This window comes from Balaenoptera acutorostrata, chromosome 12 (genome assembly GCF_949987535.1).
Source record: "Balaenoptera acutorostrata chromosome 12, mBalAcu1.1, whole genome shotgun sequence".
In the NCBI taxonomy this organism is placed as follows: domain Eukaryota; kingdom Metazoa; phylum Chordata; class Mammalia; order Artiodactyla; family Balaenopteridae; genus Balaenoptera; species Balaenoptera acutorostrata.
In genome coordinates, this window is record NC_080075.1 from 57,916,233 (window position 1) to 57,929,692 (window position 13,460).

Sequence of the window (13,460 nt, forward strand, 5' to 3'; positions counted from 1 at the left end):
TTGTGGTCACTTTAACTAACATGGGTCTTTAAAATAGCGGTATTTGTCATTTTCCTTCTCTTTCATAGCCGGTGATGCTGAATGAGAGGTGTGGGGAAGGAAGGGCGGAGCTTGTAGATTATGAATGCTGAAGGTAGTTAAGTATCCATTTGCTTTGGGATAAAGGGATCCAGGAGTCCCTGAATGGCTAAGTGTTTTGGGAAAAGAAGAAGATAGGTTGGCTTTATCTGTGATTAATATGTTTTTCTCTAGTCTTGGACAGTGATGTCGCATCTGCTAAAGCACTATATGAAAATTTGACGGCGAAGGATGTAAAATTGAATGATCTGTTTCTAAAGCGTTATGCAGTTTTGCTGAAGAATGCTGGAGAGTCTGTCCCTTTCACTGAACCCCCTGTGAGTATTTCTTAATTAAGAGGGGAAAAAAATACCTCTAAAGATTTGTGTGTGCTTCATAATAATGTATAAAAAATAAGTTGAATACTTAATTACATGAGGATTAGATCTCTGTGAAGGATCCTCCAGAGAGGGCTTCGGGAACTGAACAGTCATGCCATGGGTTTGGCTGCAGGAGAACATAGCCCTCTGGGGCTGAGGTTTAAAATACAAGGTCAGTCTCAGACCTTCAACTGTAGGTATGAATTTATCAAATGTACTTGGGGCAGTTCCCTCTTCATTTCAACTTGAAATAGGGTTTAATGGCCTGTATTTCAATAGCTAAGCATATTATGTCACTGTTAATTACTTGTTCATTTCCATTTTAAGTAAGTTGGGTTTTCTTTATCTAGGATTTTTTTTTAATTGAAATATAATTGACAACATTATATTAGTTACAGCTATACAACATAATAACTCAATATTTGTATACATAGCAGAATGATCACCACAATAAGCCCAGTTAACATCTGCCACCATGCATAGTCACAAAAGAAAAATTTTTTTCTTGTGATAAAAACTTTCAAGATCTGCTCTCCCAGCTGTTTTCAAATATACAATCCAGTATTATTAACCATAGTCACCGTGCTGTACATTGTATCCCCTTGACTTACCCATTTTATAACTGGAAATTTGTGCTGTTTGAACCCCTTTACCCATCTTCATCCTCCTCAGACCTGCCCCCACCGGCCTCAGGCAACCACTGATCTGTTCTCTGTATCCATGAGCTCAGTTCTGTTTGTTTGTGTTTTTCAGATTCCAGATGTAAGTGAGATCATACAGTGTTTATCTTCTTCTGTCTGACATATTTCACTTAGCATAATACCATCAAGGTCCATCCATGTTGCAGATGACAAGATTTCATTCTTTTTACGGCTGGATAATATTCGTGTGTGTGTGTGTGTGACATTTTCTTTATTCTTCATCCATCGATGGACATTTAGATTGTTTCCATGTCTTGGCTATTGTAAATGCTGCAGTGAACCTGGGGGAGCATATATCTTTTTTGAATTAGTGTTTTCATTTTCTTTGGATGAATACCCAAAAGTGGAATTGCTAGATCATATGTTAGTTTTATTTTTAATTTTTCGAGGAACCTCCATACTGTTCTCCGTAGTGGCTGCACCATTTACATTCCCACCAACAGTGCACAAGGGCTCCTTTTTCTCCATATCTTCGCCAACATTTGTTATTCCTAGTCTTTTTGATAATAGATATTCTAACAGGTGTGAAGTGATATCTCACTGTGTTTTTTATTTGTATTTCCCTGATTATCAGTGATGTTGAGCAACTTTACGTGTACCTGTTGGCCATCTGTAGTTCCTCTTTGGCCACATGTCTGTTCAGTTCCCCTGTTGCTATTGAGTTATATAAATTCTTTGTATATTTTGACTATTAACCCCTTATCAGCTATATATGTTTACAAATATTTTCTCCCATTCAGTAGGTTGCCTAGGAAATTTTGTTTTACTTTGCTTCGTTTAATAAGAGAAATCATGCGTGCAAAATTCCTTTTTATTGTTTCATTGAACTGAAAGTCACTAAAACATGTTTATTTCAAACCCCTCGACCTTGCATACCCAGGTGTAAGTACCTGCATGCACTTGCCCATGCACACACACAGCAGAGGCTCCTGGTGCCTTAATTCTCAGTTGGGGGCCCTTGAACTGGTGATTTCGTGAAACAGAGGAGTGCTGAAGCTTGAGGAGAGGGCAGCTGCTGTGGGCCCAGCAGTCTTTGCTACCAGTTTGCAGTACTTTATGTTTTTAAGTTTTGTACCATCACCTCTTGCTGGTAACTTTTATCTGTAACTTCCCTTCCTTTTTTTTTTTCTCTACAGGAAAGCTTTGAATTTTATGCAAAGCAGCTAAAGGAGTCAAAGGAAAACCCTTTGTGAAGCAAGCCGGCACTACTTTATTTTGTGTGTATTTGTGATTCTGTGTCTAAAATGTTACTTTTTAAATGTATTTGAGAGGACAGAATAAACAAATGAAAAGTTACTTTGTTTATGTACTTTTATTTATTCATAATATATGATAATCAACATCTTATTGACAATAACTGTGTATACTAAGTCACTAGACTTCTTTGGGTTTTGCCTACAATGTAGGTCTGTGGCATTTTCCTTGAGGCTCCTGGTGTAAAAAGCCATAGTTTTTCAAGGTTCTTCTCCCATTTGACTTTTCAGATTCCCAGCTCTATTTCATTTATTATTTTCATAAAAAGATTGTTCCTTTAGTTAAGACTTGCTTGTCAATATTGTTTATCTGAAAAATTTTGGAGCTGGACAAAATGATGCTTAGTGGGCTTTCTAATGCTTAATATTCTATGAAGTAACAATTCTTTATTACTGTAAAGCCCTGCGTACTTTTCCAGTTTTGTAAAATGTTGGCGCCAGAAGGCATCCCAGGAGTCATCAAATCCAGCACTCTTCATTTCCCAGTGAGAAGCTAAGACTCAAAGAGACTTGTTTGGTCAGGGTGCTCCCTCCATGCCTTCCCTTCTACCACGGAGGCTCCCACAAACCTCTGTTCACTGGAGTCTCCAAAACTGCATCTGAGTGTGAGTTTGATCATGAAGTAAGAGCAATGCATTTCCTTCATCTTGGTTTCAGGTCTTCATCAGCACAAGCTACACCCTACACTGGACTTGTTACTTCATACTGCATATCAGTGAACATGTGAGTAAGTATATGAAGGAGTGAAACCTCTGTTTGAATTCAGTTTTATCAAAGTTATCCTCAAATTGGCCTTCATGCCTGTTAAGATCTATACTGTAAATAGTTACTATAAAAGAATTTAAGATGGGTAGTCAAGACAGTTTACCATCTTAATGTAATGTTAACCTATTTGGGGATTATATTATTTAAGAAGTTGAAAATGCTTTGTTGAGAGTTATCCCCACTTTGGTGTATCCCTTGTTCATTTGAAATCGGTGATTAGCTACTGTTTTGGTTTCAGTTAGATTACTTGGTTCCCACCATTTACGTGAAGGGAGACCTTGCCTTGGGGAGTAAGCCAGCCTCACCCTGTATGCCGCTAACCTGTGTCTTGTGGGATCAACCATTCTGCATCTACAGCCTGCAGATGGCATGAGAGGGAGGGTTGATGGAGGGAAGCCAAAAAATAAATGTCATCGTGGCATCAACCATGCTTCATCTCTGTTTTGTAGAGTTAGACCTAAGGAATAGGGCTCAGCCAGTGCCGAGTCCCAGCCTAGAAGACTTAGTAAAGCTTTCCTTTGTGTACTCCTCAGGTAGGTGCAGGACCTGTACGTGTTGTTTTGACACTACCTGATTTACCATGAACCTCACTCCATTAGGGCTTCCACTGAAGCAGGCTTTATATTTTGTAGTTATGCCAACCATAAGATAATTGAGCTAAATTTTATTGATAGTCATTGAATTAGGTCTCTAAGATGAGGAACAACATTGGGGCATAATCTGGACTTCCCAGTTATCTTTAGGGAAGCTCAGAGTACAATCTCATTTGCATGAAGTGACTCCAAGCCAGCCTTGTATATGGACTCTGGTAAAATGTGGGTCTAGTGCAGAGGAAATAGATATAAATCCCTCGATGAGCTTTCTACTGCTTAATAACATTTCTAGCATTCTGAACAGCAGGCTGGACCATTCAATATATTACATACATTAAAGAACTATCAAGTCATGCATCTGTAATACTGTATTGGCTTCCTGTTTTGAATGTAAATATTTAACATGTAATCATTGTATATTCTAGGTGAGCTTACGAATGCTTTCTAAATATCTAATAGCAAAATTGAAATAAATAGAAATATAAACACAATTATAGCAGCACTCAATGGTACCTTTTAGATTCAAATTATAAGCAAACAGCTAATTCTAAAAAGTAAATGTCATTATAAACTTTGGGGAGGTACAGTGTTTTATATGTAATTGTATGTTCGTGTATTTAAACCTAATAATTTTAATGTGAAATGCTTTGAATAAATTGTATTCCAGCAACCTGTGGGCTTCTTCGTTTTTATCTTATTAAATTTTTATATAACCACTTTAAGCCATTTCAAGGACTTGAGTCTTAAAATTTTTAATTAAAAATCGTGTGGTGGCCTCTGTTATGGCCGGAATTTCCTTGTTTTAAATGGTGTACAGGTTGTGAGCGGGGGAACCAGGGAAGTCACTGCTTATCTGTTTTAAGGACAGACAGATACTCAGTCTGAGATCTCTGAGGTACAAAGTTGGCAAGAATTAGAGTTGGGTGTGTGGTGAATGACACTTAAAAGGGAGCGGGTTTTATCTTGCGTTAAGTGTCAGACGGAGGGCGCATTTTACAGCTGCACGGATGAGTGGGGCTCCACTCCACCAGGGCCGTCTGCAGCACACTCCCGTCTTCCTCCTGTTCCTCGCTTGTGCATGCTCACGGAGGCCGCTTCAGTGTCCCCTCTCCCACCCGGAATACTAATTGTTCTCTCTCCAGGGCCCACCTGAAGCCACTTGAAAGCGCAGCAGGTACCAACCACACAGGTTGTAAACTCCCTGAGGATCAGTTCTTTGTCTCCTGTCTGTGTGTCCCCAGCTTAGCGCATTCATGAGTTGTCAGTGGTCAGTTCTGTGGGTTCTACCATGTGTCAGGTGCCCCTCTTGCCTGATATTCACGGTGAGGAAACTTAGGGAAGTTAAGAAGGGAACTTAGGGAAGTTAAGTTGCCCAGAATCACAGCGATAATATCACACGTCCAGGACTTTGAGAGTCATGTACTTACTATGAGGTTACAAAAAAACCGATGGAATCCAGCCTAAACTCAGTTAAAAATCCAGTTAATGGTCAAATTGGAATCTCTAAACTATAAGAATATTTTTTAAAAACCTTTCACATGAATACAAGTGTTCACAGTCTCTGGACAGCTAGCACTGTATTTTCTTCCAGTTAATCAAATACCCAGTGCCTGGCGTAATCACTGAGTTTTCAAGTTCCAATAAATTATTAAGCAAGCTTTATATTGCAAATTGTTCTTCCCGGTACAATTTATTTCTCCAGTCTGTCTGCAGTGTGTGTGCTGTGCACATTTTTTCTCATGTCTTCGAGCAAACAATATTCACTTAATATTTGCCTTTTTGAAAAACCAATATTTGTAGTTTCTGTAAGTGAAAGCAACATTCCTGAAGTATGGTCGAACTAGTAGCTGTAGGGGGTACAAAATCATGGTAATTTATCGCTTTGCTGTTGTACAATCATGAGCTTGAGTGTTTCCAATAGAAACGTATCCTGCTTTCAGGCTTGTGGACTTTACAAAGCCCACATTATGCAGCCTTGGTACAAATAAAATAGCTGCATTAGCAAATTCAAAATAGGCACTTGTCTTTTTTTTTTTGCATGAAATAAACATCATCAGGTCCAGGTAGAGCAAAAAAAACACTTAACCAACTTAGGATCTACCATCTCTGCACATTCATTTGGACAATGGTTGGCTCTTGGGATCCATGTTTCAAGAGTTCACTAGAGAATAGATCTCACCAGCCCTGCCCCCTGTGTGCACTTGCTGAGGTTCTCTTAATTATTTACTTGTTTTTGTAGTTTCCTCCCCCAAGAACTTGTGCTCTCCCAGTGCTCTGCAGCCCCACCAGTTAGAACAGCCTGGCACTGATAGGTGCCCAGTGAGCATCACTGATTGAACCAATGGGCACATCACCTGTCCCCCTTTCCAAGGCATGTTCTTTCTGAGATGTATGGTTTGTGTGCATTGGGGGGTTTCTTCCTCACACACAAATGTCTTTATAGGAGATAGAGGTGCCACTTTTTAGCTCAGAGCTAGGATATTGGGGGTTGAGAGCTGAGAAGTCTTTCAAACCCTGTGTGCCCACATGTTAGCATTTCCGGATTTGCTGCCAGGAGGAAGAGGGCTCTCAAATGTGTGATGAAATCAGACAACCTCAAGCTGAGTACAAGCACAGTGCAAGAGTGGAATCAACAAAAAGCTTCATTTTTAACATGGGGCCACAGAGCTTTTTAGAGTTTGGGGGAAAAAGGAACACCTCCAGTTTTACGAAAAGACTAGACCACCGCACGAACGATAACTGTGAGGACTATTACATGGAAAGCTGAGAAGTGTTATCCATCCTTTGAGCTGGTGTATTAAAATCTCAACCCACTGCTTAAAACATCATTGTTTTAACTATTAGCTGTTAACACCACATGCACGGCTGTTCCCGGGCCACCACCAGAAAATGGGCTGTGCTCCATCTGCCTGCCTCTGCCCAGGCTGTCTCAGGCAGACCATGGAAAAAAGACGGGATATTGCTCTATCCCCTGGCCAGTTTAGAAGAACCAATTGTTTTATCAAAAACAAATGACAGATGAGATTTGAATTACCTAGTTTAGACTATTTGCAAATAAGGATGCTTTCTTTCAGGCATGAGCATGGGATGTATTTTCCAAATAAGCACAGATCCACCGGTAAGATGCTTCCTCACTCCTGCATCCTAGCATCCCACTCTCTCGCTCTCTTCCTCGGAGTCTGCTTGGTGCTCCAGATCCATGACTGGACCCAAAGGAGAGTGGCTCAGGGCAGCTGTGCTAAACTCTGCCAAGTGACTAATGTGCGTCTCAGTAGAAACCCCTATAGCCCCAGGTCTGTAGTTAACACTTGGATTGGTGTAGCTTTAAATAGCACTGCTGCTAGCTGTTTCATCTGGGATCAAAACAAGAGCGTGGAAGAAAAGAAGAAAACAAGTGCAAGATCTACTTCTGTGAGCCTGACCAGGGAGATCAGCTTGACCAAGGGCATGATTGTGTCTTAAATAATCTTTATAGGAACGGAAGCCGTTTAAAAAAAATCACCTCAGGAAATATTTGAGTTAATATAGGTAATTATTTTCTGCTTAATTAAAATTTCCCCGTCAGTAGCACAACTTGAAATTGGAGGGCTTAAAATGCCAATTTCAAAACCTTTACCTGTTGACCAAGGGCCTGCAAACTACAGCCTCAGGCCAAGTCCAGCACGCTCCCTGTTTTCATAAATAATGTTTCACTGGGACACAGCCACACCACCCATACTTCAGAGTTGTCTGTGGTGCCTTCACACTGCGACAGCCAACTTGGGTATTTGCGACAGACTATATGGCCTGCAAAGGAAATATTTGCTATCTGACCCTTAATGGGAAAAGCTTGCAGCCCCTGCTTTTTTTTTTTTTTTCCAATTGAAATATAGTTGATTTACAATATTGTGTTAGTTTTTGGTGTACAGCAAAGTGATTCATTTATATATACATTTTTTTAAGGTTATTTTCCATTAGAGGTTATTACAAGATATTGCATATAGTTTTCTGTGCTATATAGTAAATCCTTGTTGCTTATCTATTTTATGTGTAGTAGTTTGTATCTGCTAATCCCATACTCCTCATTTATAACCCCCCCCTTCCCCTTTGGTAACCATAAGTTTGTTTTCTATGTTTATGAGTCTGTTTCTGTTTTGTATATAGGTTCATTTGTATTATTTTTTAGATTCCACATGTAAGTGATATCATATAATGTTTGTCTTTCTCTGTCTAACTTACTTAACTTAGTATGATATTCTCTAGGTCCATCTGGGCTGCTGCAAATGTTACCAGAGTGGGACCCCCTTCCGAGGCCCGAGAGTGGGCTCTCGTATAACACTAGGAAGTGAATTGTCTGAGGAGACACACGGACTGACAAAGCAAAAGACTTTATTGAGAAGGGCCGCCTGGGTGAAGAACAGCAGGGTAAGGAAACCCAGGAGAACTGCTCTGCCATGTGATTCGCAGTCTCAGGTTTTATGGTAATGGAGTTAGTTTCTGGGTTGTTTCTAGCCAATCATCTTCCTTGTGCCCATATGTGGTCTGACTCAGGGTCCTTCCTGGTGGCATGTGCATCTCTCAGCCAAGATGGATTCCATTGTGAGGGTTTCTAGGAATTTGGCAGGACATATTACAGACTGGCATCTCCTCCCTCCTACTGGCCCCTCCTGAATTCTCCTGGTTAGTTTTTGGTGGCAGCACCGAGTTCTTTATCAGGACCTCCTGTTGTGAGACAACTCATAGAGCAGTTATTATTGTGCCTGGCCAAGGTGGGTGGTTTTGGTCAACAGTTTCCTAACACAAATGGCAATATTTCATTCTTTTTTATGGCTGAGTAATATTCTGTTGTGTATACATATACACCACATATTCTTAAACCAATCGTCTGTTGATGGGCACTTGGGTTATTTCCATGTCTTGACTATTGTAAACAGTGCTGCTATGAATGTTGGAGTGGATGTATCTTTTCAAATTAGAGTTTTTATCTTTTCTGGGTATATGCCCAGGAGTGGGATTGCTGGATCAAAATAAGCTCTATTTTTAGTTTTTTGAGAAACCTCCATACTGTTTTCCACAGTGGCTGCACCGATTTACATTTCCACCAACAGTGCAGGAGGGTTCCCTTTTCTGCACATCCACTTCAGCGTTTATTATTTGTAGACTTTTTGATAATAGCCATTCTGACTGGTGTGAGGTGCTATCTCATTGTAGTTTTGTTATGAATTTTTCTAAAAATTAGCGATGTTGAGCATATTTTCATGTGCCTGTTGACCAAGGGTCTGCAAACTACAGCCTCAGACCAAATCCAGCATGCTCCCTGTTTTTGTAAATAATGTCCATTATTTACGAAATAAATAACTATTCTGCCCATTTTTTTGATTGGGTTTTTTGTTGTTGTTGTCGTTGAGTTGTATGAGCTGATTGTATATTTTGGATATTAACACGTTGTCAGTTGCATCATTTGCAAATATTCTCTCCCATTCTGTAGGTTGTCTTTTCATTCTATTGATGGTTTCCTTTGTTGTGCAAAAGATTGGGTCCCATTTGTTTATTTTTGTTTTTATTTCTTAGGCCTTGAGAGACTGATCTAAGAAAATACTGCTATGATTTATGTCCAAGGATGTTTTTCCTATGTTCTCTTCACAACCCCTGTTTGTGGTAATTACACAGAAGCAGATCTCTACCCTTCTAATTCAGGGAGGGCTCACTGAACTGTGTGCACGCCTCTAGAACAGTGGTTCTTCTCCTTGGCCTCACATGCCCTGAGGAGCATTTTTTTTAAAACAGACCAGTTGAACCAATCTCTGGGGGTGGGCCCACATTGGCATCTGTTAAAGCTCCAAGGTAGAGAACCACTGCTCTAGGGAAAAAAGAGGGAGAGAGAAAGAAAGAAAGGAAGAAAAGACTGAATGGTTCTAACACTCATGACGTCACATGATGTACCTCAGTGGCTGTCAACTCTCACTTCACTCTGGAATCACTGGAGAGTTAAAGAAAAAACCCAGTCTTCTTCCTCCTTCTCCATTCTCCATTCAGGCCTAAAGCCACTAGCTGACCACACTGTAGTTGGGAGCGGCTGTGGGGTGTGAGTTGGGGTGGGAGAACTCACCCCAGAGTAGTGGGCCAGAGTAGGGTGAGGAGGACACCTCTGCAGACTTAGGGACAACTTGATTTGGGAGTTAGAGCCTTAGCAAGGTGTCCACACGGGGGAAGGCATGCAGTGGAGTTGGGAGATTGGTTACATATTGGAGGTTAATTAAATGAGTGAAAATATTAAGGCTAGTGGAAGCCAGGTTTCTTACAATTGGAGGAGGGAGTTATAATTGCAAAAAGGGAAAAAAACTAGACTCAACTCTGTGGTGGTAGATTGGAATTGGATGTATCAATGTGGGGAAAAAATATATTTATATATATAAAAATTTGGACAGATGTGTCTGTGTGTGTATGTCTGTACACACATACATACACACGTATACACATAAACATATATGCATGCATATAGTCCCTAGCTTTGTCCACTGAGAGGGCCTGGGGGCAGTAATGCCCCAGTACCAATGAGCATACTTATCACTCAGATCTTGGCTTCTAAATACCATTTTCCACTGAAAGGAACCAAGATTCTTTAGAGAAATGTCTGCTTCCATGACTAGGGGTTGGGAAAGTACACGATGAGCCTGAAACAGTTTGTTGTGAAAGTGTTCAGAGAATGATGGGGACCTGTCAAAGGAGGCAGAAGCCAGCTTGAATGGGCTCCCATTGCCACATCAGGGACAATCTGAACGTCCAAGTTAATGATGGTAAAAGATTACAACCATGGAAGAAACCAGGAAACTGCAAGTTGATATTGATATAAATTTTAAAATGAATTAATGGAAAGTGATGAGGAATAGGCCATTTACACAGTTTCTAAATACCTGCCTACAAATGCTTATTAATTACAAAAGGAGGGAAAATCGTTGACTGTGGTGAAGCCTGGCAAGTACTCCTTTGATCACGTGATCAAAGTGAACAACATCAGTTTGGGACAAATCGAAATCATGCGCCACTGATAGGATGTAATGAGAAAAGCACATCTCTTCTGTGATATTCCTGCCAGAGGTGCGTGACCTGAATTTAATCATGAAAATATATCAGACAAACCAAATCTAGATATATTCTACAAAATCTTCATGTGTCAAGGTCATGGAAGTTAAGGAAAGCTGATGATTATTCTAAACTAAAAGAGAATTGATGACTAGATCCAATGCTTGATCCTGATCTGGATCCTTTTGCTATGAAGGACATTGTCAGAACAGAGTCTTTTTTTTAAATACATCTTGATTGGAGTATAATTGCTTCACAATACTGTGTTAGTTTCTGTTGTACAACAAAGTGAATCAGCCATATGTATACATATATCCCCATATCTACTCCCTCTTGAGCCTCCCTCTCATCCTCCCTCTCCCACCCCTCTAGGTCGTTGCAAAACACTGAGTTGATCTCCCTGTGCTATGTTGCTGCTTCCCACTAGCTATCTATTTTACACTTGGTAGTGTGTATATATCGATGCTATTCTCACTTTGCTCCAGCTTCCCCCTCCCCACCATGTCCCCAACTCTATTGTCTATGTCTATGTCTTTATTCCTGCCCTGCCACTAGGCTCATCAGTACCTTTTTTTTTTTTTTTAGATTCCATATATATGTGTTAGCATACAGTATTTGTTTTTCTCTTTCTGACTTACTTCACTCTGTATGACACACTCTAGGTCCATCCACCTCACTACAAATAACTCAATTTCGTTTCTTTTTATGGCTGAGTAATAGTCCATTGTATATACGTGCCACATCTTCTTTATCCATTCATCTGTCGGTGGACACTAAGGTTGCTTCCATGTCCGGGCTATTGTAAACAGTGCTGCAATGAACATTGTGGTACACGTCTCTTTTTGAATTATGGTTTTCTCAGGGTATATACCCAGTAGTGGGATTGTTGGATCATATGGTAGTTCTATTTTTAGTTTTTTAAGGAACCTCCATACTGTTCTCCATAGTGGCTGTATCAATTTACATTCCCACCAACAGTGCAAAAGGGTTCCCTTTTCTCCACACCCTCTCCAGCATTTATTGTTTCTAGATTTTTTGATAATGGCCATTCTGACTGGTGTAAGGTGATATCTCATTGTAGTTTTGATTTGCATTTCTCTAATAATTCATGATGTTGAGCATCTTTTCATGTGCCTTTTGGCCATCTGTATGTCTTCTTTGGTGAAATGTCTATTTAGGTCTTCAGCCCATTTTTTAACTGGGTTGTTCGTTTTTTTGATATTGAGCTCCATGAGCTGTTTGTATATTTTGGAGATTAATCCTTTGTCTGTTGTTTCATTTGCAAATATTTTCTCCCATTCTGAGGGTTGTCTTTTTGTCTCATTTATGGTTTCCTTTGCTGTGCAAAAGCTTTTAAGTTTCAATAGGTCCCATTTGTTTATTTTTGTTTTTATTTTCATTACTCTAGGAGGTGGGTCAAAAAAGATCTTGCTGTGGTTTATGTCAGAGTCTTTTTCCTATGTTTTCCTCTAAGAGTTTTACAGTTTCTGATCTTACATTTAGGTCTTTCGTCCATTTGGAGTTTATTTTTGTGTATGGTGTTAGGGAGTGTTCTAATTTCATTCTTTTACATGTAGCTGTCCAGTTTTCCCAGCACCACTTACTGAAGAGGCTGTCTTTTTTCCATTGTATGTTCTTGCCTCCTTTGTCATAAATTAGGTGACTATGTGTGGGTTTATCTTTGGGCTTTCTATCCTGTACCATTGATCTATATTTCTGTTTTTGTGCCAGTACCATACTGTCTTGATTATTGTAGCTTTGTAGTATAGTTTGAAGTCAGGGAGCCTGATTCCTCCAGCTCTGTTTTTCTTTTTCAAGATTGCTTTGGCACTGTAACACTGCACATGTGTTACTTTTACATCACCACCATCCAAAGGGCAGACATCATTCAAGACTCACAATAGTCAAAATAGCCAAAGTAAGTGAGTCTTGAATGATGTCTGCCCTTTGGATGGTGGCGATATAAAAGTGACACATGTGCAGTGTTACAGTTTCACCACATGAATATCCCAAGTTTGATGGTTGTATTGTATAAGGGAAGTGTGCTAGCACTGCTCTTCAAGTCTGAATGTGCATTCTAATCTCCTGGGGATCTTTTTAAAACGCAGATTCTGATTCAGTGGGTCTCGGTGGGGCCTGAGATTCTGTCAGTCTAACCAGCTCCCAGGCAACACCCATGCTGCTGGCCCAGCGACCGCACTCAAAGTAGCAAGGGCCTAGGAAACCTATGGAGAACATTCACTCTTTGCCTCTTAAACATCCACCTTCCCCCTTCCTTTGGTTCCAGACTCTGGTTTTCCTTTGGGGATCATTCCCTGCCTGCTTTCTGTGCACCTGTTTTGGGTCAGCTTGTCCTCAAGGCTCAGGCATGAAGCATGTGACCTGGGCCTGCTCCATCCCATACCGAGCCACTGTGAAAGGTTCCAGGTTGGTTCTGAGACTCAGCCAGGGCCAGTGAGATGCAACTGTAAGAGTCCTGGCTGAGCTGACACAGTGTCTATAAACCTCTCCATCTTCTGGAGCCTTCCTTGGCTTCCAAGCCTCACAGTGGCTCAGACTTGCCTTCTGCCCACTAACTCCTAAAGGCCTCGAAGGCCTTTCTGACCCCCCATGACTCCACCACATAGTAGCCCTGTGACCTTACTTAGC

The 13,460-nt window shown here is 40.5% G+C and overlaps 1 protein-coding gene across 1 annotated transcript in view; it reads left to right on the top strand.

Annotated features, from left to right (window-relative positions):
• Window positions 1-2,434, top strand: part of LRPPRC (leucine rich pentatricopeptide repeat containing) — a 112,071-nt gene extending 109,637 nt beyond the window's left edge. Inside the window, exons 37-38 of the mRNA XM_007190096.2 lie at window positions 253-395; window positions 2,275-2,434. Of these exons, the coding sequence (XP_007190158.2) occupies window positions 253-395; window positions 2,275-2,331 (200 nt within the window). The 3' untranslated portion in view covers window positions 2,332-2,434. The remainder of the gene's footprint in view (window positions 1-252; window positions 396-2,274) is intronic.
• Window positions 2,435-13,460: the final 11,026 nt, after the last annotated feature.